At 35.5% G+C, this 27,843-nt stretch overlaps 1 protein-coding gene and 1 pseudogene across 14 annotated transcripts in view; both read right to left on the reverse strand.

Annotated features, from left to right (window-relative positions):
- The window catches only part of Eya1 (EYA transcriptional coactivator and phosphatase 1), a 328,770-nt gene that overhangs the window by 151,442 nt on the left and 149,485 nt on the right, over positions 1 to 27,843 (reverse strand). For 12 of the 14 annotated variants that reach the window (XM_063257446.1, XM_063257454.1, XM_063257445.1 and 9 more), the window contains one exon: positions 54 to 103. In XM_063257446.1, coding sequence (XP_063113516.1) covers positions 54 to 103 — 50 coding nt within the window. Of the gene's footprint in view, positions 1 to 53; positions 104 to 5,076; positions 5,678 to 27,843 lie in introns of those variants that run through there. The other 2 variants (XM_023561693.2, XM_023561696.2) reach the window with 2 other exon arrangements.
- On the reverse strand, positions 21,795 to 22,809 carry LOC100733753 (etoposide-induced protein 2.4 homolog; annotated as a pseudogene).

Here is a 27,843-nt window from a genome sequence, read left to right on the forward strand (position 1 = left end):
TGGGTCACAGAAAGGTAATCTACAAAAATGTTGAATATCAATAATATCCTTACCTGCAACTTGAGGAAACAGCAACATCTGAACTGGTTTGAGGTGTTTGCACCTGTGGTCAGGGGTAAAAAATTAAAAGCTGTTGTTACTGTGTTTCAGTGTCAGCTCTTAATTATACAGAGCACATGGCTGAGACCGACAATACTCTCTTTTAACCAAAAGAGAAAAAGGAGGATAGTGCAGCAGTGAAAGGCATATTGTCTTTAAGTTGAGGTCTCAACTGTTGTTTCCTCCTGCAGGTCTATCCTCCTCCTCCCCTTGTCAGGGGGGAAGGCAGCCAAATGACGGGATAGTGATTCATCACTGGCCTATGACAGCTGCAAACGGGATTACCCCTCCCCCAATCAACATGCAAAGCAGCCTTGCCCAGGCAGCTTGGAAAAGGTGCTTGGAAAAAATAGCTATTAACAAAATGAGTGTGTTTAACAGCAGCAGTTCAGGCAATAACCCCCCTCCCCATCCTCAGAAGATCTTTCATCTTCTGTTATCACCAGCTGAAATAGAGCTCCCGCCCACCCCTTTGACTCCCGAGGCTTTCTTATCCTTATCATGATTTTCTCCCACGTTTACTTTGTCATTTAACAATCACTAAAACAGCTCCTGGGCAACTTTCAGGCAATGCTGGACTAAGAATAGATGGCAAAGACAAATTTTCATTCCCCAAATCACCTCTCTGAGCAAAATGCTTATTTATCTATGCCAAATTAAAATTCAATGAATGCCCGTGGGTGAAACACAAAAAGTTTATGTGTTTATTTACTTGGGTGGATTTCCCATTTTTTAGATTGAAAAAAAAGAATGCAGAGTTGTATAATCAGTTCAACATCCTATTTTGCCAGAATGTTAGTCTCTTTGTTTTCAAAAGCATCTAGCTTTGGAGACTTCACTAAGGTGCAGCCTTTAGTGGTCACTGCCCTTTCCAGGGGCAGTGCTAACCACCAGCAGGTGATTAAGCTCAGGTGAGGAAGCTTGTTGGCTTGCAAGCTCAGGCTAACACTTCAGCAGGCAGGCAGCAAGGAGCATTCTGCAAAATGTTTAAAATGACTCAGAAATCCAAATCTTTGATGTGCATTTTCACTCAACCTGAACTGACATCAATTAGGGCTACAGAACAAAGATGAGAATGAAGCATCTCAAATGACATTAAAGTTATCCAACCAGCATCTTCTGTTGAGTCCTGTTCTTTTTAAATTATGATTTATAAAATTAAGAAACATTCCCTTTCTAGCAAGAATAAAGCATCATTAAGGTCTAAATGTCTTGATATGTGTATCTAATATGTGCAGGATGATAAAAACAATTTTTAAAAGATGTATAAGTAGAAATTAAACATTCATACCTGTATAAGTGCTACGCTACAAAAACAAGTTTCTGCAATTTTTGTTAACATTAATATTCTCACACAGGATAAAATGTTCTCACACAAGTTTCTTTTAAAAACTGGAGCAATGTACCTCAAGGATAAATGCCCCCACCCTTTTATACACCTGGAATAAATTATAGGTGAGAACTAACTTAAGTTTTAAGAACTCTCGGCTTAATTATGAGAGTGCGTAAAGTATACTTTCTGTTAAATGTTAAAAGCCATTTCCATTTTAACACTAGCTAGAAAGCATAATCTTAGATCCACTATGTAGTTTGAAAGTTTTGTTATATTGGAGGCTTAACCTGTCATATCCAGATTTAAAAGTCTATTGTTACCGATTTTTAAAAAATGAACTTCAAGAATTAGTCTAGTATATTTCCTCATTGAATACATGCATTTTCACAACATATTTCATTTTTGCTTGCACAACCCATTCTCTACCGTATTTTCATACATTACAATTTTTGAAAGCCCATTCCATGATCTTCATTTCATTAAGTATACTTCAGATATATTCTTTTGTGTCTCAAGGATTATTTAAACCATGTGTTGTGTGTTACTGTATTTAAAAATGACTCTTTAATCAAAATAACTTTAAAACAACTAATCCTCACTTAGGCTGGTCAGCTGAATCCACATCGTGGTCCAGGAAAAATAAATCTACTCTCAAGAATGCGACTGCAGACAACAATTAGACACAGATGTGAGCAAAATTAGTTACAGTTTACAAAATGCTACACTTCACATGCTTTTAGTTTTTTATGTGTAGCACAAGATTATAGTGCATAAGGAAACATACTCTTACAATGAATTATTTAAAAAGAACACCTACTTCTGATCGGTGTTAATTTTCTCTCATGTTTGATCATTTCTGTGGAAATCTGTGTATTTTCAAGGTCTAAAACCATAATCTATTTCAAAAATAATTGATCAGGAATATTTTCATTCGAAAGAGAGAGAAAAATTTCATGGCTTCCAGACATTCAGTGAACTCACATTTTCTGCTTTACCTCCATAAACTTAATATGTTTCTGGTCTCCTAATCTGGTCTTTTTAATTTAAATACTTCCCTGAATGCAAAACTATTTCCCATTATATAAATGGTCATCTTATATTATAATGAAGTCACTGCACCTTAAACGCTCTTTTAAACACTCTTTGTACAGAATAACATAGTAGCATATTGGCAGAGTTGTGAAAATACAAAGAAAAAAAGATAGCAGAACTCCTTAGAATTTAAATTCAGGAATCCTAAACTAGTAACTTTGACTTCTGATTAGTTAATGAGGTCTTTTAAGTTTGCCTTTTTTCTAATTAAATTTATAATTCTTCACAGATGTAACTTTTGTTGATGTTCAATTTGTCTCTCTCATTTTGTTAAACCTCACATAGTACTTCGCCAATCCATTGAATAGCCACATTAAATCTGTTAATACCGTGCTCTTCAACCCCAGAAATTATTTCCAGAAGGCAAACTTGCTTTGAGAGATCATCAAACAAGACTTAAGGTACACATTTTATCACATTTTCCCTACCACAGAGCTCAGGATGCAGAGCAAAATCATGACTTTTGCACTGTTTATTATACTTTGCTAAATTACAAATCAAAAGCATCTGACAGAAGATCATGTATGAAGCCAAAAAGTTAATAATGTTCTGTGAAAAGTAAACTGTAAATGGAAAGGGATTCTAAATCTCAGCAGCACAGAGAAAATAAAATGTAGGTACTTGTCTAAATTATGGGTTTTCCATAGGCTTTTTGCTTGCTAGAAGCAATTTTTATAAAATGACTATAATTTAAAACTTTTTTAAATGAAAAGAAATTTTCAAAGTGAAAGTACTGAGCCTACCTAAGTAAATACAATTGGCAGGGGAGCCAGTTTTGTCCAACCACATAATCAACCTGAGTACTTCCAAATTTGAAAGACAATGGCAATTTTCTAATCAGAATACATTTTGTAGGAAATAAATGTGCCTTAGTTATGTATCTATTTTTTAAACAGAAAAAAAAATCTTGCCAGAATTTCTCCTCAATCAGTATTTCCAACTGTGGTATCAGCATTATAATTAAAACCTAAATGTTTAAAATAAAAACAACTTTAAAATTGAAATGAACTTCTAGGGCGTGGTGGATTTTTAAATGTTAGCAGTATTCTTCCTTCTTCAGTAGAATCGCTGAGGTAAAAATTTTAATTCTATTGCTGCTTATTTTACTGGAATATTCATTTGTAGCATCTCATTTAAAGCGAATGACAAAATAGCATTCTTATGAAACAAAATATGAGTTTTTTAACAGTATTGATTATACCTATGATTTAAACATTATTTTCAAAATTATCATGGGCTTGAAATGTGGAAATACTTCTGGTATCCGATTAAACAAAAGTAGTCTCATTTAAAGTATGTCTCCTTCCAGTGTAGTCGTATAAGTATTCACACTCAAATGGACATTGTTTTTTGAGAAAATCATTTATCATGTCTGTGAAGCCCCCACAGCAGTTGACTTACATTTGGCACTCTAAATCTGAACAGTGAGTGGCTCAATTAGGTTTCTATGTCTGTCACCATAGAGTGTTTTCAAAGACTGGAAATCTATGGCCACTTGCTCACTTACTAAGAACTTTGGGCCTTAGGAGAACTCAGGCAATGAGAAAGTCAAATATCAAATTTTGATCATTTAAAAGCCTGACTCCTCATTGTATGTGTGTCCTCAAACGCCAGTGAGGTTAAACAGCCACACAAGCACAAAACAAAACCTCTCTAAAAGACACTTTACAGACCATCCCAAACCTATAAAACTGCGCTGTGTGCTTTTCTACCAAATTTTTGTACCCTCTGCCATTTTAAGAAACGAAATATAAAAAGTTTGTCTAACTTCAGTGACATCTCTGAATTTACTGAATTCTTGCAAATGCTATGCTTAAATGTGTAAAAACTCCTCTCAAGAAATATAAGCTCATGAATCATTAGCAGTGCATATACTTATTTTGAATGGCGAACATTTTGAGTGGTAATTCAAAAGCTGAAGAATCTAGATTTTAATTTCAAGGTCCATTTAATTCATTTAAAATGTCAATAAGTGACAAATTAGCACAATGCTTAGTGTATCACCTTCTCAAGATAAGACTGGCAAATATAACATCTGTTTACTGAAAAGAACAGATGACTTTTCTTAAAAAGTGGTTATCAATTTATTGTTATTTGTTGTCTTTTCAATAAATCTTTCCTTTTTAATCATATCAAGCAAAGTGCATAGGAAAAGCCTCTGGGTGTCTCTATAGCTGTATATATAATACTTTAACACACAATATGTGAGACTTGTATAGAAAAGAGATGAAGTAATCACCTTCAAGAATATGGCCTTGTATTATACTTATTTATATAAATCATAACATAAGGAATCATTAACAGTTTGTAATTATCTCTTAATGTTTCTAATCATTCAGATAATTCGGGCATTAAAAATTATACTTTTGTGATGGAAACCTGTGGCTAATAAAGCACCAGCTACAAAGTGTCATAGTTTTCCTCACGCCGTAATGTTTTTCTTTTAAAACAAATCAAAACAATAATAAAAGCCCGCCTGTTAGCTCGGGCTTTGCCCACAGGACAGCTGTTGTCAGTCACTACAATTTTTCAAACAGTCATCTTGTACTTACAGCGCTCACATCTGCTGCATCCACCGTTTAACGTGCTCCTTCGAGTTTTCTGGTTTAGCAAGCCTCCATTCCTGACATAGTTTTGCTGCTGGGCAGGGACCGCGAGGGCTGCGCGGCGCTCAGCGGAGCTGCAGCGCTGCTGGCCGCCGAGCGCGCGTGCAGGGGACGGTCCGGCTCCGGGGGACGGCGCCCGGGCGCTGCTGCAGGCTCGGGCTGCCGAGCGACTGAGCCAAAGCGCTTTCCCCAGGAAGAACCCCGCCACAGTGGACGGCGAGGGGAAGGCTTACAGTCGGAAGTGGCACTGGACAGTTCCTAGCTCGCCCCAAACTCGGAGCCATCAGCTCCCACTGTTCTGTTTTGGAACAGCCCTGCGCCCTGCGCGCTTTCCCCACCGAACGGCAGCCGCAGATAGCATCTGAGAACCCTACACAAAGAAACAGCAGAATCTCATCCCTTGATTTGTTTGCGCAGCCTTGTAGGTCTGCCCATGAAGCCTCGGGGCTTTTTTTTTTGTTTTGTTTTTGCAACGCAAACCACAGCTATTCTCTTGTCCTAACGTTATTGGTTTAAATGCAACAATTGAAAGGAGCACTGCTCTGTCTGACTCAACCTTGCTGCTTTAAAAAAAATTATTATGTAAATGAACGCGCCCCATGCTATCTGGACAAACAGCTGTGTGAGAATAACTTCTGTGACACTGTCAGCACACACACGTCCTCCTGCTGCAGTAGCTCCCAATTAAGATCTTTGGGGAGTAGTTAGTTACACGTTATCTTTTTACACTTTTCCAAAACTTTTTTCAGCCCCTGAAACGTGGGGAATCGATACTTTTCAGGATTTTTTTTCATTATACCTACACACTAACAAGTCTGGGGAAGACAAAAGTAGAATAGCTCTTCCTATTAACTAGAGAAAGAAAAAGCGAGCTTGTAAGCTGTTATCATTTAACAATGACAGCCTGTCTGATGATTCTGCAACAGTTTCTAGAATGGCAAGTCCTCGTTTAACGATTCTTAGGATATGAATCCGATAACATTTCAGTGTTAATATTCTCAAATGAATTTTGGGAAAGATTCATTTCACCTAAAACTTTTTCTTATACCTACTCTTTTTAAACAGTCTAACTAAACTCAGTACCTGTGTCTACATGTGATCTATGATACTTGCCTAGAGATGTGAGATTCCTTAAGATCTTATATTTTATGCAGATAAATGACTTCACTTATAAGATCAATTACAACCATTATATTGACTTAAAATACTTAAAGAAGGCATCACTTATGTGAACTAATAATTTACTTTAATTTACCAGTCTAATAAATACAAATGTTTGACACTATTCACTCATTAGAACTAACTTCGTACTCAACAACAACAACCGTTGTCTCCACTGGACTTTTCTTAAAACTCTTTTGTTATTATCAATAATACTATTCTATGCATTTGCTCTTTTTATTAAAAAACAATCTTTCTTAGACTTTAAAAATCACAATAATTGGCTAATTGATGATATAATACACTTCTAGATTATCAACTAATAAAACCAAGTCTTATAATTGCTAATTTGTAAATTAAATAGCCATTTCTATACAAACCAAACACTTCGAATGACCAGAATGCAAGGCAGGCTTTACCCCTTCTCCCCCCCACTGAAAAAGATGCCAGTCTAAAGTCCTCAGAAAAGAACTCCTTGTCAAACCTAAGGGACATCTTAAGCTGCAGGCTCACCTAGGATTTCATTTTGTATAGTACCAGCAAGGAATCATGGGCTAGGCATCTACCATATTTGGGAAGCCAGGTCACTGAACAGTTGATTGTTATTGGATCTGTTCATATATGCAGCAGAAATAGAATTATGTTTCCGCCTACAGCACACTCAGGCCAGACGTATCGTCGTTCAATATACTAAAGTATATGTGCAAAAAACCAAATATAGTCTGTAAAGGAAGTTTCTAGTGTTGTCAGATAAAAAGAATGTTACCTTAATTCCATCTATGATATCAAACACACAATAATTGCTTTTATAATCATATTTATTACTAAGTGCCATAAAATATAAAATTCGCTGTTGGTAAAGAAATATAACTTATTTGAAACTACATATGGCTGTCTTACTCATGCATCTCATAGTGTTAAAATTATTTTAGACATACCAGATTAAATACTATTTTTATAATTCATGAAAGATTATATTGCCAAATTCAGAATATACAAACTATGTGAAGTCAAGACAGCAAAAATATTGGGTGAGGTATGTCATGTTTACATACAAATTACTTGTCAGTGTCACTGCAAAATTTATTTTACATGTGCTTTTATATTGAAATTAAATTTTTATTTATATAAGCAAACAAAATGCCATTGAAGAAATGATGTGTGTGATTATGAAGAAAATTATGAAAAGCATGATGAATTTAATGTGACCACTAATTGGCATGGTGCAGTTCATGCTTCTTAAGTATTTGACAAAGCTTAGTAACTGACTAAAGTATATCCATGTGCATATTTACCACTTTTTATATAGTTTACTTTTCCTAGAAAAACTAGATGGATTAAAAAGTCATATATTTATCTATAAATTTTGTTTAGTAATTATTTCTAAATACAAACAAATAATAATTGCTATGATGAACAACTCAGACAAAAAGAAAGTTATTCTATTATTCTATGATTAAGTAATCAAAATTTAAGAAGTTATTAAGATTCAGTCTGTAATGTACTGTTAACTTTCTATTTTAAAATTTTCACCAATATAATTATATAAGTTAATTATATACTCTTAAGGATCAAAATATCTCCTAAATGAAGTTATATGGATTACAAAAGGTTTTAGAAAAATTTGGTAAACATTTACTATTACTAAGGATAGGCAATAGCAAAAAATATTACTTTCCAATATTTGCTGCAAAAATGACAACACATAAAAGCATGAATAAGAGTTTAAAATTTTTCCCAAAATGTTTTCCCCAATAAAACAAAAATACACATATAATTTTATCTGCAAAAGGAACTTGAAATATTCAACTGTAATGAAATGTTCAAATACTCTCAATGAGATTCAAAGATCTTTCATATACTGTATCTCTAAGCATGTTTATCTGGCAGAGTCAGCTGTTGTTTGGATATGTGCCCAGATATATACAAGAAGCCTATAACTTTGATAGAAGTTTTCAGTGCTTTTGGATTAGCAGAGAAGTTTAAATAAGGGCATGATCACAAAAATAAACAAATGTCCTTAATTAAATAAAAAAGACAAGGGCAGATATAAGGGACTCATTAGAGCAATTCAAGTGGTAACTTGGAACTTTTCTAAAACTACATGTAAACAATTGATTAATCAAATTAAACATAATGACTAAATACTGAAAAAACAAGGCACAAAACACAATGTCCCTTTTTCTATTCCAGGAGCAACAATAAACTTCTTGGATGACTGTGGATTTCAGTAAAAGATGTATTTTCCTTTATTCATGTTTATTTTAAAATATTTTCCGGAGTAAGCATGCATCCTATGACTTGGTCCAACAGTTATTTACTGCACAGATAATTCCTATACAATGATTAATTCTCAAAAAGAATGGTAGAGTAAGATGGAAAAAAGAAGTAGCAAAGATCAATGCATTGTCTCCAAATGCAAAATTCTACTCAGTATTTCTCTCACACTAGTAAAATCAATATCGGGATATATGTATTATTTTACACTGAAAACTGTTCAAAGTAGAGTATTCCAGAATACTGTCCTTTGGCTTCTTGATTATCTCATTTTCTTGTGGTCGATGGCACAGCATTCTTTGTGGAACCTTTGGAAGTGTGCCCAGATGCCTGGGATATGCTTGCTGGCATTTGGAGTGGCCACTTCCATGACCTATGCTTTCCCTACCATCACAAGACCTACAATGAAGGTCCTGCTCCTGGTACCCTTCTGTTGAAATGCAACCAAGTAAAACATCCTCTATTTATTTTAAGAATGATACAAAATCCGCCAACCTAAATGTCTACCGCTATTTTGCTAAATGCTTTCCATTCAAACTCCAACATGAATAGTTTTAACAGTAAATTTAAGGAGGCAATTACTATTAATTCTACCATGGAAAATTATTTTCATAAATATTACAGTCTTTATACCAACACAATATGAAAATGAAGCCTATTTCCCGACTTCCTAATATAAGCACATTTGTTATTACGTACAAATCAAAAGTCATTTATTTATGTAGGTTGGAAAACTTGTTAACCTACGTAGTAATGACTGCCTAAAGGATGTTTTTTTAAAAAATTATTATTCTTAATAGAAATTTAGAACAGCAATTCTTGAAACTAATAATGATGGCAAAGGCAGCAGCAGACTCCAGAAAAGGGTATGACATGATATAGGTGCTTTAAGAAAAATATTACACAAAAAGTTTTCTATTTTTAAATCAACTGATTTTGCAAAATAGTTTTTCTTCTGTATATAAAATATGTAAATAATTGGTCTTGGAAGTATGTGTTTAATCTCAGCAATAAACTCCTTACCATCTCACACTGTAAAATTGATTTTTAGTTCACATAAAGCCACCTAGAAAACCTAGGTTTGTCTCCTCTTTAACGTGTTTCTCTCTTTAAACTATGAGCAAAACCAACCCTGTCAGCACCTCCTATAAGACGTGTGTTTTCCAGAAATCATGACAGCTGAGTTCAGTTTTTAAATTCTTCATAAACAATGAATAGCTATAAAGGAATTAGCATTTATTAAGTGCTTACTATGTGCATGTACTGTGCTGGGCATTGCACATTTCTATGAATGTTGTTTTTTAAAAATATGCATTTTTTCCCCTGACCGTTTGTTCTTGAATGTGCCTCAGTTTTTAGCCATCAAGGTCACCTTAAAACAGTAGATGGAGCAATGGTACATTAATGACTTCTGCTCTTATCATCATTTTGGAGCAAAGTGAAGTTCAATAAAGTTAATAGTCCAGAAAGATATATGATATATTGAAAGGCTGTATACTGACATTTATCAAAATATACAGATATATAAAATTATCTAATTATATATTTATCATATTATATAAATAGATATTTGTATAGTTATCTAATAATGTACATATCAAACTAAAATACATCAAATAGGAAGACATATTCACTATATAATATCTGCTTATTCATATATATATTGTAAGATAGTTTATAGGTGCAAAAATATAATTGCATTAAGTGGTCAATAGGAAGTAAGATAAAAACTTTTAAACTTGAAATTATCAAATTAAGATACATTTTTCTCATAATTTATCAAACAAGGTGAATTATCTTCCTAAAGTAATAAGTAACAACATTCCTAATCTTTTCTTTATACTAAAGGACATTCTAAGTTTTTGAGTTTACAACCAATTATTATATAGATAACTTGATCTTCAGAATCAAGAAACTCTATTACTGTTACAAAGAAATTTCTAAGAAGGGGGCAAAAATCCCAAAGCCTAATAACTTATAAAATTTTTTTCTTCCTTCAGGCAGCATTAACTTTTCCCCATTCTAGTTTCCCAAATCGGGGAAAAAAGGTAACCTCTAAAGTTGTTTTAGACAGAAGGTCACAATTCAAAGGCCTTGTAATTTAATACAGCACACTGCAATCACATTGCTATTGGAAACACAACCAAAAGCACCATTATCCGAGATGTTTTTATTAAGCAACGTCAATAGGTGTACAACCTGGAGGTTTCTCTCTACTGTAAAGTTTTGCTAGATTCATACATGCAGGCGATCAAGTTGCCTGGAGGCCCTGGTATTTTAGTATGCTGCGGCACAAAGAAACCAAGTAGATTTGAAATTATGTACTTAGAAAAACAAGACCTTCAATCTGTTCAAATACTTAAAAAAAACCAGTACTAAACGTAAATAAGATTATACACTTTTCAGTATTTGGATACTCATAATTAATAGGAATGCTTATTTTAGGCAGTTTTATATTCAAGGTAGTATAGTGATGCTCTATACTTTGGTCAAGTTCTTAAAGAAAAATCTAAGTCTAGAAACATCTCCTGTCTCAGAGATTCTGTTTTAACAACATCAATGATCTGATTTATCTGAATTGTGGAGGAGCATAAACTCAGAGATCTGGATTTTTCTGAGTTCCTACAATAAAAATGTCTAAGCTGCTTAAAAACAATGCCCTGATAGGGAGTGGATAGGGAGTTATGGGTTAGTGGCTTGTTTTTTCTTTTATTCTTTTTTTTTTTAAATCAATACAAGGGGAAACAAATAGTTTACCAAGAGGTCAGAGTACTGGTGGAGGAGCCCTCTCTTGCCTGCTTCTCATTGACAAGCCCTGCTGAAAGATCTGCAAAGGCCCCATTAGCTCGGGTCTCCTGGGATGGCTGTTCACTTTCCTTCCTGTCCTTCCTGTGAGGACGAATCTCCCCCAACAGCCAGTGGATGGAGAGGGCTGAGGAAGAGGCAAAGGAGGGATAGGACAGTGACAAAACAGGGCGAAAAAGAAGTTATTCATGACAAGAATCAGAAAACTGGTCAAAAGACCCTAGGCATTTTCAAGAATGAATGTGTTTGACTTAGAAATCCTAACAGAAATGATAGTATTGGTAAATGTGCAAATTTTACACCTTTTTGATTGACTACCATTTCTGGTAGCCCCATCTTGTTTAGGAGGAATTACACTAATAAATCCAAAAGCAAAAACAAATATGAAGAGTCTAGCTCCCTACAAGTAAGTCAATCATGAATAATTAGTCAAGACTATTAAAGAGAAGAACTACACATCAACATTATTTAGAATTTCTCTGACTCATATCTAATACTGGCCTACAAGTTACCAATACATGAAAAAGAATAAACATAATTTCAATGAGGTATCACATATTAACATCTTTCTGAAGCAGCACAACACAACTTGTACTTTCTATCTCATTTTTTTCTTTGTTCTCTTTATTATCAATTACTTATCTTCTCAATGGATGCAAAGTTAGATTCATTCACCAAAGTGGCATGGGAATGAAAACGTTTACTTGTATGGTAAGGCTTATACAGATGGTAAACTAGCAAGAAAACACTGAATTTCAAAATATTTTAACTAAATAATTGGCAAATGAATGCCCAGCGCATGGTGGATCTTGGGGTTTATCATAGCTTGATATACACTTTAGGTGTTCCATAAATGCTATTTTAATTAATTAACACATGCATACAAAGCTATGAATTGGAACACAATCCTAGTGTTTGAAAGAAAAACAGCGCTTGTTTTCATTTTTTCCTTTATTTTCCCACATTGTTCTATTTTCCTCCACTGGAAACTCTAAAGCTGAACTGGCTGAGGTACTCATAATTTATTAAACACATAATTTAAATACTTTAAGGAACAAAACTGAATCCTTAAAATTGTGCTAAGAGTTTGTCATACTAAAAATAAGGAATAATTAAGCTCCATGAAAATTAGGAAATAAAAGAGCCCTGAAATCATTGTACATTATGGTATATGTTAGAGTAAGATGTAATAAAAAGCTAAGGTTCAATTTTTTAAAAAAAGACATCATACACTGTATTTTAGCAATATATATATATCTTTTTTTTTTTTTTTTTTTGGTCTTTTTCCTCTTTATCGGTACTGGGGATTGAACTCCTAACTGCCCACTTGCAAGGCAGGCGCTTATGCCGCTGAGCTAAATCCCCAGCCCCGATATATTCTTTCTTAAGCTCTCTAGCTCTGTTATCCTAATATCTTTATATTTTTCTTATAAAAACTTAGCTGACAAATTTTAAAAAGATTGTGCAATAGAATGAAAGTATCTTTAAGGAAATTTTATATTTCCTGCCTTTCAGAAATTTCTGTGAAGCTGTCATTTTTAAATTTTGAAGCTATTAGATAAAATTTAAAACTTAGATTTTAGAATCTCAGCTACTACAACAGTTGGTCCATTATCCAGTAATCAGTCACTCCATAAATATTTATCATACATCTAGTATAGTCTAGGTACTGGGGAAACAGATGGAGTAGTAAACAAGGCAGACAGAATTCCTGCCACTAAGGAAATTATTTGATCATGTGCACACAAAAGAGGAAAAAGGTGGCTGTCTGAATAGAAGTATTTCTTTTGCTTTCTCTAGAAACTAAAGCAACTGCAAAGAGATTTTTTTTTAAAAAAGCATACCTAGTTAAAGACAAAGAAGGCAAGCAATAAAGAAAAAAATAGTTACAAAATTTAAAAGTAAAAACACAAAAACAGGTAGACCATTAGAACTGACTTTTCAGATCCAAGAAAGCTGGATCTAGAGCTGGGAGTAAGAAAAACAGAGAAGTAAGCTGGTGGATTGCCACCATCACCCAGCCCCTACTACATCTCTAGAAATAGTGCTAGCAGGTACTTCCATCAGTGAAAGTCAGAGTGTGGTTTACGAAAGAGGCTGAGTACCAGTCAGCATAAGAAGCAGTTAGATGCCTCTTAGCACACTGTAGGCTGAAGGAAAGGCCTTGGACTGTGTTAAGGGGCACCAACTGGCAACAGGCAGGTTAAAAACCATTCACATACCAAATACTGGGACAGCTGCTTTCATTCCCTCTACCATAATCATTTACCCATGAGGCTTCCTAGAACACAGTCAGCTAGATCTAAGGCAGAGTTTAAAATCATCTTCATGAAGAATTCTGACAGTCCGGAAGGAAAGATCCAAGATATACCTATATGTCTCCAACAAGAAGGACTCAACCTGTTCATACAAAGTAGAAACCTTAGTTACAAATCGTTATCTATCAATCAGTTTTAAAGATTCCTGCTCCTAAATATGAGGCAACAACATGGTAATCGAACATCCAAAACAAACAAAAAAAAAGTACCTGAAAATAAAATGTAAGATACAGAAATGAGAGATTCAGTGAGATTTGAAAAATAAAATTGAGACAGTCTCCCAAAAAAACAGAACAAGAAGAGATTAAATTTTAAAAAATAGGAGAGAAGTGTAGTTAAGAAATGAGCTATAGACATCATAACACTGTATTTTAGCAATTTAGATATCATATTCTTTCTTAAGCACTCTGTTATTCTAATATCTGTATACTTTTTCTTATAAAAAGTGTTGGTGGCCCAACATTCAAGTAACTGGAGCTTTAGAAAGAAAGCACGGAAAACAAAGGGAAAAATTTAGACAAATGATTCTAAATGTTTTCTAGGACATAGATTTTTAGGTTGAAAGGACTCACTGAGTATCCCCCAAAACTACATAAAAGTAGACCCACTGCAATGGCTACTGTTGAGAAATTTCAGAACACTGGCAATACAGGATAGATTCTACAATTTTTGAAAGAGAAAAAAACTGATTATGCAAAAACAAGAGCAATGACTTCAGATTTCTTAACTGAAAGATGGATTTCTGAAAGGTTAAAGAGCAATGACCTTAAATTCCTTAAAGAAAATAATTCTTAACCTAAAGTTTTAAAGCCTATCAAATGTATAAAAATGAGTATAAAAGTTAAAAATAAGGATTTTTCAGACATGTGAATTTTCAAACATTTCATTTTCCAACCATCTGTTCCCACGAAGCTAATAGATATGTTTCTTCAAAAGTAGGGAGTAAACCTTTATAAGACAGATCATCAAAATGGGGAAAAGATGAATATAATCCTTGGTGCTGATAGTAAAGAAAAAATCTAAAATGATGGCTATACACCAAGTATAACAGTCCAAGTTGGAAATTAATTTACTCTAGGAAAGTTTTCACTAAGATGAGTGAACGAATAGAATAACTGACACTTCTGAATATATGGGAAAGAGAGTTAAGCAGGAAAGATCATGAAAATGATTTATTAGAAGGAATAAGTAAACTAAATTCAACAACACAGCAGAAAGATCACAGACCATGACCAAATGGATTTACCCTGTGATGTAAGGTTGGTCTAACATTCCAAATCTGTCATTGTGATACACCACATTAGCAGAATGAAAGATTAAAAACTACACAATCATCTCAATAAACACAGGGAGCGCATATGACACAGTTTAACATTCTTTAAAACTCAACAAAACAGGGATAGAAAGAAATTGCCTCTGCACAACAAAGGTAATTTTTGGAAGACCTACAGTTAACCTTTCCTCCTTTCTATCCAACATAGTGCTGGAAATACCAACAAGAATAGTCAGACAGGAATGAGACAAAAGCCATCCAAATTAGAAAGGCAGAAGTAACATTATTCCTGCTTGCAAATAAGATTCTATATGCAGAAAATACTAATGAGTTGACAAAATAACTACAACTACTGAATGAATTCAGTAAAGTAGGATATAAAATTAACAAAGAAAAATCAACTGCATTTTTTGTACCAATAATGGTTCATCTTAGAAAAGAAATCAAGAAAATCCTATTTGTAGTAGCATCAAAAAGAATGACCTACTTAGGAAGAAATTTAAATAAGTGAAATATTTATCTCTGAAAACTATAAAATGGCTATTAAAGCAATTGAAAAAGATACAAGTAAATAAAAAGATGTTTGTGAATTGAAAAAGTTAATATGGTTACAATGTCTACATTACCCAAGCTATCTACAAATTCAATGTGATCCCTATCAAAATTCCATAGAAAAAACAATTATAAAAATTATGCAGAGTGACAAAAGATGGTAGATAGGCAAAACAATCTCAAGAAAGGAAAACAATGGTGGAGTCTACACACTGCCTGATTTCAGATAATATTATAAAGAAGTAATAATCAAATCAGTACTGCTTTAGTATAGAAACAAACACACAGGCTGATGGAACAGAATAAGTCATGCAAACCACACATTCATGATCAACTAATTTTTTACAAGAGCACTAAGAAGACACATTGAAGAAGTAATAGCCTTTTCAGTAAATGGTGATGGCAAAATTGGATATTCACATGCAAAAGAATGAAACTGGATGCTTATACCATGTATAAACAACTTTCAAAGTGGATCAAAGACCTGAATGTAAGGCCTCATATTCAAACTGTCTTAATTATTTTTCTCATTGCTGGGACAAAATACCCAACATTCACAAATACAGGAGGAAGGGTTTCTTTTAGTTCACTAAAACCTTTGTAAAGGTTTTAGTTCATAATCATCTCTCTCAAATTAGAGTGACACTGCATAGGGGTATCTCAGAGGTAAAACAGTTCATGGCATGGCTTGTAAGAGGCAGCAGGCAGCAAGCAGTAGCAGCCTTCTCTCTTTCTCTTTCTTTATATTCTATCCAGGCTATAAGCCTATTGATTGGTGCCATCCAGATCCAGGGTAAGGTTTCCATTATCCACACCCAGAATTATGCTAATTCCTATAGTGGATTTATTTAGCACCATACACACTTAACCCCTATATCACATACCTTAAATCCAGCCAGCTCCAGAAAGCCCCCCCACGAGCACATGAGGCTTTGGGAGAGACACAGATGCAAGTCATACACAAGCTGCCTTTCATTTTGTTAATTGCCCCCTTGCTGTGCAGAAGCTATTAGTTTCACTTCGCTTTTGCTGCCCATCTTTTGGTATCCTGTCCATAAAAGGAGATTTATAAGATAAAATTATTAGAATATATTTAAGCCTTAAATATAGAGATCCTGCCATTTGTGATAACATAGATCAGAGATGGCAAACCTTTCAAAACTTGCAATGATGACAAACAGCTGGCTGTGGCATGTGTGGCGCAGGTCCACCACCACTGACATTGATGGAAGAGGAAGGAATCATATTAAATGAGATAAGCCTCATTCAGAAAGAAAAATACACAGCCTGACCTTATTAATAGGTAGAATCTTTTTGTAAAAGTTGAATACATGGAAACAGAGAGCAGAATGGTGTTTACTAGGATAATCAAGGGAAAGGAAATGAGGAAGAAGCAGGTGAATCATTTCACTATACATATTTCTACATATGTGTGTACTTTATATACATGTATTTTTTGAAAAAAAGGAATAAAAGACTACACACTCTCATAAAAGCCTCTCCATAGGTAGAGTAGTGCAAATACCGAAAGTTGATTAAACCAAAGGTCAGGGGGCACACATCCTGGAAGGGCAGGCAGTGTTGGAATGCACGTGTACTGGGTGGAATAAGATGAAACAGAGATACATCTTGATTTTCCATAATGACAAGTTAGCATATAACATCCCAAATGGAATTATCAACCAATAATGCCATTAGAATGTTTGTCTGAAAACCTAGAAAGTAGTTTCTGTAGGAAATGGAAAGGAAGATGAAAGGGAGGTAAAAGATCACCTTCCTATAATGATTTGTGCAGTTATTTGACTTTTGAAATTTTTAGTTAACATTAAAATAGAAATATAGATTTTCTGTTTCTATATGTATTTGTATATTAGCTATTGATGAATAGTTAAAAAAATAAATTCACATAACAAGAAAAGGAGATAGCAGCTGATATTTTTGTTGGAGAAGGCTTCTGGGGACTATCACCCAGTGGAGACTTAAATGATGAAAAAGTGAAGTACTTGTAATACAGAAGAGGATGCAGGAAGTAGTCTGTATCAAAAGAACAGCAAGTTCCGAGGGAACAGTTTTGGGAAGTAGGAGGGAAGGAAAAAAAGAAATGTGGACAGCAATGAACAAGAGGAAGGAACAGGGTGAAGGCGGGGTGTGGTGTGTGGAGCACTGTAGGTCCGGTAATGCTGGGATCTTGTTCTTGATGGAATAAAAATGGAATGGTGTCAGAGGTAATTTTTGTTTGCCTGCTTTTATTTAGTTTCTGAGCATAAAAGTGACATAAACTGATTTATGTGCAAGAGGCCATTCTGGTGCGGTATAAAGGATAAATTATGAGAGCATAAAAGAAGGAAGAGGTCAAATTAGGGCCTGTGCAATGGTTCAGGTGAGAAGTGGTAATCTAGACTAGAGTTTTATTTGGGGAATTGATGATATGCAATCAGGCATAGGGTATATTTTGGAATGAAAGTCAGTAGGAATTGTAGATTGGATGTGGGTTTGAGGCAAAGAAAGAAATTAAGAATGATTTTAGTCTCTCTGCATAAACTGTAAACACCACTGATTTTACTTTCATCTCCATTTATTTCTACTTTCTGTTTTCTTTCTCATACGACAGCATGAAATAAACACAGAGCCTCAGTTTTAAATAAATGACAATTAACTAAAAGCATTTTCAAGATTATCATCGAACTATTCAATGCATCCCTTCTTTTGCCCATATTCTTCACTAGCCTCCTCCTTCTCATCTCTTGTCTTTGTATGTGTTTTTTATTTCTCGTACTCATCAGCCTAATATAATTGTCTTTTTCTTCTTTTCTACTTTATCAGCCTTTTATCCATCACTATCCTTTTGTCTTATCATGGTAGTCTATGACTGTGAAAGCCCCCAGTGAACCATGCCTCTCCAAGTTCAAGGTTTAGTGAATGACCCATTAGCAATGATGATATAATTCAAGATTTGGTGCTTTCATATTAGATCTCATTCTCAGGGAATGTTTACTGTGGATCCAGTCACAACAAAAAAATCATTGGCTAGCCAAGTAGTGAAAGAAAAGACTGTGTATTGATCAGTTTTCCAATGCTGTAAACAAATACCTGTGAAAAACAACTTAAAAGATGAAATGGTTTAGTTGGCTTACAGTTTCAGAGGTTTTAGTCTGTGGTTGATTGGCTTTCAAGCAGAAACATGGCAAAAGGGCTTGTCAGAGAGGAGCTGTATATCTCATAGTGGTTGAGAGGCAGAGAGGCAGGGAAAATGTCAGAGAAGAAAGGGCCAGGAATCAGAAATAATCCCCAAGGTCATGTCTTATGATCCAACAAATACATCTTACTAATTTCCTAGGATCTCTTAACCAACCAAGTTGACAATAAAGATTAACCAATACACTTAGCCCGCCAGTCAGCCCACCAAAGACAGGTATATGAGAGGGAAGTCTTGAGTCTGGTGCCTTAGACCACTTGGCCATCCTGACACCCCATGAGAGGGAAGTCTCATGAGACATTCCAGTTTCATCTACCTTTTAATAGAAACTAGAAGACAATCCAAGTGGTCCCAAAAGAAGGTCCACTTGTCTGAGTTCAGCTATTCTACAGAATTATGAACACACAGAATGGTGTGCCTTCCATGAATGGTGGAATTGTAACACTTCAAGCCATGATAAGAATAATCATTATTCCACTGAGTTGTTCTAAAAGTTACCAAACACATGCATACATCAAAACTACTACACATTTCTGCATTTATCTTAGTCACCATACATGTAGTGCTTTTACCATTAAAATATTCATAGCACATGTCTAGTATTTTACTTGCTATTTTAGCTCTCTTTAAGTATACAGTTCAGTGTTGTGGTAAATACATTCACATTGTTCTGCAATCATCATCACCATGTATCTCTAGAGCATTTTTTATTTTCTCAAACTGAAACTCTGTAACTACTAACCATTAGCTTGTTATTTTTCCCTGCCAACAACCCTTAGCAACCACAATTCTATTTTCTGTCTCTATCAATTTGACTAGTAGAAGTACCTCATATAAATGGAATCATATAGCATTTGTTCTTTTGTGTCAGAATTATAGCATCTTGGTTTAGTCTTAATTATAGCACCTACCATTACTATTTGTTTTCTCTTGAAAAGTCCTCCTTAGCAGGTCCTGTCACAAAACTTACATTTGTATCTTTGACCCAATTTTCTGCTTTTCCCCCCTTGGTCTCTTTTGAAGTTTACACTTTTTCTATTGACTCTACTTCCTTTTACATGCCAGACTCCCCACAGCATGTTTTTTTCCTGTGGGACATTAGGCCTCAATTACTACATATAAGCTGGGATAACCAAAGAACCACCTCTACTAATTTCCAAAAATTTGAAATACTCTCTTGATTCATTTTTAATACAACTATAGTCCCTCCCCTCCTGCTTAGTTTTTCTGTGACTAAAGTCTTTCAAATGCTAAGGAGAAGAAGAGATGGAGGGAGGGGAAAGTGATGGAAGGAAAAGTGATTAAAAATTGAAGAAAAATATGGAAATAGAGCTTTTATACATGGAGGGGAATAACAGTTGGGGGCAATAGGAAGGGACAGGAGGGGAAGAGCAGATTAAAAAGAGTTAAGATGTGTTACATACATGTATAAACTTCCCATGATATATGCAAACATTATATACTGCAAACATGTATTAGTAAAATTCTATTAAAAGATTAGGCTTTACGGCCAGAGTGGGAGATAGAAGCTATGGTGCAAGGGAAGCTTCTTTAAGACCAGAAAGGAGACGGGATATATTTCAGGGATAAGCATCTTTCCTGGCATGTACCTATGAATTGGATCCATTGCATTTAAAAAAAGAAGAAAAAGGAAGATTTTTTTTAGAAGATTGGTTGCTATAAATAAAAATGTATTCAACTCATTAAGCCTGGGTAAACTTAAAAATGGGTGTCTATAAGAATGACCAAACCAAAATCATAGTTTCTAATTTGAAGCTCTTTAGAGTGTGGAACCAGGTCTCACATGTCAATATTAGATGATATTAGATGATATTCCCTTCATATGTGATAAGATTGCCATAGTCCCAGAAATCTACAGAAATAAATTTTTAAAATGAAGAAGATGTAGGAGTTACATTTCACGATGAAATGTAAAATGTAAATAAATGAATGAAGAAAAAAAGTTTTTATTTTGAATAATTTAAGGATTAAGGGCAGGTAAGATACTATATTTTATGATCATTAGGTTTCTCCATGTATTTTCTGTTAACTTTTTGTCTATTAGAAATCTTTATTGCATTTTTAAGTCATATATCTATGATCATAATTTGAATCATCTACAGTATTGGTTAAGTAGAGCTAATGTTTAAAAGTTTAAAGGAGAATAAATCAAACTCATGAGTTAAATAAATAAATGAAAGTAGTTATTCTTATTTTGTGAAAATAACCAGCTGTATACATAAGGTAAATTCTGTAAGTTGATTTTTTTCCGGTTTATTGAGTTTAATCAGTATATCCCTTCAGTTCCTATTTGCAGCACCCAGTGTTCCCTTAAAATACCAGCGAGACATGGCAGTGGCCAACAGTAAATTTCCACCTTTCAGAGCTGAAAGTTCAGGTTCTCTGAGCATTCTCTGTTGTGGCACTTGTGGATACCTCCCCACAGCTGGCGAGCTTCAAATGGACCAGTGAAAGAGAAGTTTTTATCCCTTCAAGGGGAAGAAAGAAAATTACCTCAAAAACCTAGCTGATCTGGCTGTGAGATCTTTCCATGTCTTCAAGCCCTTTTTTCCTTTTTCTTTTTTGCAGTAAATCGAGAGACCAAAACATAACCTGAGTTACAGGAAGCCAGACAGTGATGGCTATGCGGGGAGTGACCGGGAGCAGCTGAGGCCCTGTACTGCTTTACCTCCCACTTCCAATGTATGTGCTTCTCAGAAAATCAAAAATAACAAGTCCACAAAATGTAACAGCTAAAATTTAAAAAATTCATTCATCTAAGGGGAAGGCAGGAAGGACTGATAGGAGGGTACAAGGCACAAGGGAAAAAACGAAGTATTCAAATCAGTCCAGGCACAGAGGCTGGAAAATACTGAAAATATCTGTGACACATTCAGACTCACGATGGCAATAAAAACGCACACATTGATGTCAGGAAGATTCTGCCTTATGGGTACCAGAGACAAAAACTCCACAAACAGAAGGGGACACACAGAGGACCCTTAGCAGACACTTTTCCTGACTAGGGAAGGAGAACAGAGAAAAGAGCTGCCACAGCTGCCCTCTGATCCCATCCATCGCCTCAGGCTATTCGGTGGCCTGCAGCAGCCATCAGTTTAGCAGGAGATGGATGCGGGAGGGAGCTTCTCTGCAGAAGTGAAGCTGCGCAACAGGTAGACTCTTATGGAAGAGCCTGTTGCTTAAGAAAATCACCAAGGAGAAGGGGCGCAACCGGAAAGGTAGACTTTTCCAGGAGTCTTGGCTTCATTGGCGCTGATGATGAACAAAGGAGAAAGGATAAAGAAGAGGCACCCACTGATAATACAGGAGAGCTACACTGCTGTGAGGAAAGACAAGGGCAGACCAAATCCAAAGAAGTAGGGCCAGTTCCCTTCTCTGTTTGACAACCACTGATGCATTTCAATTCCTTTATTGAACCAACAATACCCAAAGCAGTACAGTGAGTACAGAAGGGACATACGCAGCAGACTGACCAGCTGACCAACCAGGTGGATGGGAAAGAGACTCAAACATCCCCTGGATATGGAAAAGAGCCTGCAGCTAGAGGCTGAATAGTGTGTCAGCAATTATTTTGCTGACACTGGGGAATAGTTGAGGTTTTCTCCCCAACACCTCAAATGCCAGGTCAGCTCCATCTTGAAACCAAATGGCATTCACAGCTTTGCTAAGCACAAACTGGGGGAGCACCCAAAGAACACTGAAACTCGAACTAAAGGAAGAATTCCAGCCACAACCAAGTATCTCCATGTAGGGAGGGTCACCAATAATCTGGGCTGTTACTGACTGAAGCACAGGAATAAATACTCGCTCAAACAAAAGTAGACTTAATCAGAATACTCTATTGTTCCAAGCACAGCCCTAGAAATTCGGATTAACAGTACATGACTCGCTCTCTTGCTTCTGCTCTATATTCTGGGTTTTCCTATGAGCCCAGCACTACTAGTCCTTCTTTGATATTGCTCCTCTCTCTTTTGCTAGATCTGAGCATCTAGCTTTGAGATGGTACAAATGCCCCAGATGGAGCCATTGATTCCCCTGCTGAGGTCTTGGAGAAAGGTTTTGCTACTGTCTGCCATCTGTGCACCAACCAGATGTCTTATCAGCTACACTGAGGAGAGAAAAGTGTCCTCAGTGTCGCATCATGAAGGATCCCACAGTTCCCTTTCTCACTGCCTACTCCCGGGGCTCCTCGTCCAGCAGCCCGCTCCCAGGCCTGGCTGCTGCACCTGCACTGGACATGCCTGGGCTGAATGAGGCCACTGGGAAGAAAGGCAGTTACTGAACAGCACTGCTGGATGAGAGTGGGTGTAAATTGATTTGTAAGGTTTGGAATTAACAAGTATTTATCAAAACACAAGTAAATATAGGAATTGCTTTCTATACATAAACATGTTCCTCAGGCATGAAGCACTACTATGGTGGACAGCAGGTAGCCATGAATTCCTGGGTCTCCACTGAAGGTAAAAAGAAGTACAGAGAAGCCTGATGCACTAACTGGGGCCTCCTGCAAGAACGAGGAGACTAAACTAAGACCCTATCTGTGAAGTGAGTTGGCCTAAGAGCAGATCATGGAGAATAAGGAAGGAAGCCTGTGAGCAAGCCAGGGTGCAGATCAGGGAGCACTGGGAAGGAAGGTAATCCCCTACCTGTGGGCCAGCTGACACAGGCTAGAAAGAGGAGATCCCCTTCCCATCCTCAGTGAACAACCAGCTAATTCGGAGGAACTGCATTGTTTGATTGACTTTGCAAGCCTAATGCCGAGCAACTATTTAGACAACAATATACAACATAGTAACTATTGTGGATTTCCTACTGTTTTATCACTGTGGCAGTTAGTTTAACTGCTGTTTTATTCCCTTTAAAATTAAACAAACAAGCAAAAAAGAATGAGGAGTCTGAAAATGGATCCCTTGATTCTGAAGTCTATGGTAGGAATGAAGGACTTGAGTTAGGGACCAGCATCCTGCTGGACTGGACGACAAGGCAAAGCTACAGGCTTAGAATGACCCAACAGAATGAGGACTTCTTCCCTGGGGCCAAAGTAAACACTCAGTGAATAGGTACCCCGGGGGCAACAGCTCTGCTGACCCCAAGTCCAGGATGAAACATGCATGAGCCTGGGGGAGCTTCCATCACTCATGTAGGAAGAAGAGAAAAGAAAGGTGGACCCGAGAATCCAGAACTGTTTTAGAGATTTAAATCCCTAAAAGATTACCTATGGCCTTGAGGAGATTGCATCCTTACAATAGGCATGTATACTGGTGTTGTTGTTAGGTTTTGTGGCTGTATGCTCAGAAGCAGGGTATAATAGTTGTGAAAAAATTAGGTTTGATTCCACAAGTAAGTTGTGTATGAACTCTAATAGCACTGCTTTAATAGACTTCTGAGTGCCAAACTCCGTCTCTCCAGGCTGAGATGTCTGTAGTTCTTCTTCCCTTCCCCCAACCTAGGGCTTCCTGTACTCAGAATTTCAAGCCCCTTCATAATTCAGAGTTCCACTCAGCATTACTTCAGCAACTTCAAATTATACTCTCCTTTAGTAGTGTGACCAGCCAACAGTCCCATTGACACTTCAAATGTGGTCTGTGTGAAAGTGAACTCATTCTTGTCCTAATCTGCTTTTTCATTTCTCTATTTCACTTAGGAGTACAACCCCCAGTACCTCAAACTGGAAATGTGCAAGTTTACTTTGGCCCCTCCCCCTCCACATTTAAATTCAAAGCCAGATCCAGCTGATCGCACCCTTTCCTATCTTGTGCTTGGCCTCATATGTCTTGCTCCTCTTCCATCACCCATGTCATGTGCTTTTCAGTTGGTTTCAGGCCTCACAGTGGGCATTCTGTAGCCAGCCTGGGTTTCCTATACTGTGATGCTGGTCATTTTCCTGCAGGGCTTCTAATCTTTCAATAGTTGACAATACTTCTTAGTCGAAGGCGAAATTTCAAATCCATACAGCAACACACAAGGCTCTATACAGCAATACACAAGGCTCTTCATGGCTAGATCCCATCTAGCTGTCTACCGGTCACTAGGATTGTCTGTGCTTCCTTTCTGAAAATGTCCCTAAACTGCTTATAGATCTACTGCATAAATGTACTTCTCAAAATGCCTTTTCTCAGGTTGCATTTGTCCCTTGAAATATTCTTGAAACCTTCAGTTAGATACTGTATTAAATGAAAACAATTTAAGACCATGGTATCTCTTCAAATATAATTGAGTCATTGTACACAGATGAAGTCAGTCTCCTATGTTATCTTCCTTATTTTGGCTCCAGTCTACAAGTATGATCAAGTCCTGTCTACACTAATACAAAGGGGTTTTTTTCTTGCTATTTTATACTAGCATATGAAAATTTTGAGGAAATTTGGGAGGAAAAGGAAAGAGAAGGTTGACGCTTGGGACAACATATAAGCACACAATGAATTAGGAGCAACTGGATCAGAATGATTTGGGTTTCATGAAAGATGGAAAAGGATCAAAATTAGTTTTTAAATCAGATCTCAGTAAATTTGTCAGTGTTCTTTCATTTCATGGATATTTATGGTGTTATCTGTAAAGGCAGAATTCTAGGTTGTACATACCAATCCTTCAGACAAGAAGTGTGTCTAACATTTAAGAGCCTCTGTTTCTAGTTCTTGAGAAGAAGGCACAGATACTCCAGAATCCTCCTCCAGTTACCACACACTCGGGTCCCCATCCCACACACATCACTTACAATTGTCTCTTTCCAGTTTGGCACTGGGGATATACTGATACTCTAGTGAAAAGGGTTCATTCTAGATTCTTCCAATATAAAAATACTTTGTATGCACAACACGCACAGATCCAGAGTAAAGTCTTAAGTCTGGGGCACTCTAAAATTTGTTTTACATCCGGCTAATCATATTATGAATCTGCGTTTTCATTAAACATCATCACCCTCCTTATTTTTAGTAATGATACACAAGATAAGAGGAGCAGGATGCATATATTAAGGCTACTGCCTGATACTTCATTTGTTAGAGTAAAACTACACAATTTAGTAGAACCACAGGTGAATTATATAACATTTATAAAAGGATTTTATACTAAAAGTGAAATCAAAAGCAGATGAAAATAGATAAAAGCTTTGTTTCATAATTAAAGTTATACTGAATTGAAGTAGTACTTAGCAGTAACAACTTATGTAGAACACTGAATTTCTTTGTAACACAAGTTGCTAAAATATACATCAATTTATGACATAAAAATATGTTCAGGTTTCCTACTTTAAAAGCACATGTCCCAATTGTTGTGTCAATGGCTAAAGGTATAACAGAGGTAAAACATCATCTAGCAAATATATTAAATTTATTGTAAAGTTGTAGAAATTTAAACTATATTAATTGACTTCAAATATATTTCAGCACCCCCAAATTTTATACTACAAGGTTTCTTTTCAATTCTTTATTTTTGCCATTTATCTCCTTAAAAGACATGCAATAATAGGAAACAGATAAACAATGTTACATTTTAAAGGTATAACATTTTCTCATTTATTAGGAAGGTCATATGCGTGTGTCTGTGTATAAATATATGTACATATAGTCATGCTTATTTCTTACATTTTCAGAATCCAGCAATTTCCTTTTTAATCTATGTACTGAGACATAAAAACTGTCAGAATGTACATTAATCTCTAGGTCTCAAAGAGATTCTATAATAAAGGAAAAAGTTTTATTGTTACTCTAATAACAGTAAAAATTGCAATTGACCTACATTTTGAAAGAATTTCATAATTAAATGGATGTAGCATAACTGACATGAATAGGAGATTGTTATTTTAAAAATTTTAATACTACAATTTGAGGGAGAAGTTGTACTGTTATTTAGATAACTCTGTGAGGGACAACTACATTAGCATAATATATCCTCAGTTACACTGCCTTCTAAGACACTTTTCACTTTTCCATTCTTGAAGTTCTAAAATATGACCTCATTTAAGAAAACGTAAGTTGAAATGACAAATCATTTAGTCCAACAAAAATTATAAAATCTAACCATTTTGAATGCTGATGAATTTAGAATAAGAATCCTTACCTCTTACTGTTAGAGCACAAAAATACATACCAATTTTGTTAAAAGTAAAGATTCTACATACCTAGTATTGTTTGGATTATAATTGTCACTCAAATTTCCACAAGTTAAAGGCTTAAGTCCCTAGAGTGGTGCTACTGGGGCCAGTCGACAGGTTCACAGGTCATTGCAATGTGCTCTTGAAGGGGACAGTGGAATTCCTCCATCCCCCATAACTTGGCTGGTGAGAAGATGAACAGTTTTCCTCTGCATGCTATCTATAGTGAGCTGTCTCATCTCAAGCTCAAAGCAATGGGCCAACTAATCATGAATTGAAATCTCCAAAACTGTGAGACTCAGTAAACCCTTTCTCTTTATAAGGTGTTTGTCACAGGTATCTATTATAGTAAAGAAAGGTTGCTAAAATAATACCTAACAATTTCACTTCTAGATCTATTTCCTAGAGAAATCCTTATGCATTAGCAAAAAGAACAATATGCAAAAAAATTCACTGTAATATTATTTTAAATAAATAAAATATTTTTAACATAAAGCATTTTTGAAACAGAGAAGGTACCTAAATTTGTGCCACCAGAAGGTTTGATTTTAAGATTGTAGATTTGCTGTGTTATGGTAGCAAAATGAATGAACTAGAGCTATATATATCAACATAATAAAACATTTGCTTTATTTCTTCAAGTATATATGTATCCGTGAACACATATAATCTGTATATAAACATATACCTCATGGAATAAAACAATTTTAAGGATGACACAGTTAATAAGTTACTTTCTACTTAGATTTTACAAATATAATAATCTTGATGTAGACTTGTAATACACAGTACAAAGATATGTGGGGGAGTGATGAACATCAAATCCAGAATACTAGTCCCCTATGGCAATGAAGGAAGAAGAGTAAAAGTAAATGCCAACATTTAATGCTTATTTAATATTTCTTTTTTTTTAAAGTAAGAAGATTTGAAAAATGCAGTAATAAAATGCTACCTTTTATAAAGTATGTAGGTAGATACAGGTCTTAGTTGTATTACTATTTCTAAATATTTATATAAA

This window comes from Cavia porcellus, unplaced genomic scaffold (genome assembly GCF_034190915.1).
Source record: "Cavia porcellus strain 051 isolate PalLab524CR breed Dunkin Hartley unplaced genomic scaffold, mCavPor4.1 scaffold_10, whole genome shotgun sequence".
Taxonomy (NCBI): domain Eukaryota; kingdom Metazoa; phylum Chordata; class Mammalia; order Rodentia; family Caviidae; genus Cavia; species Cavia porcellus.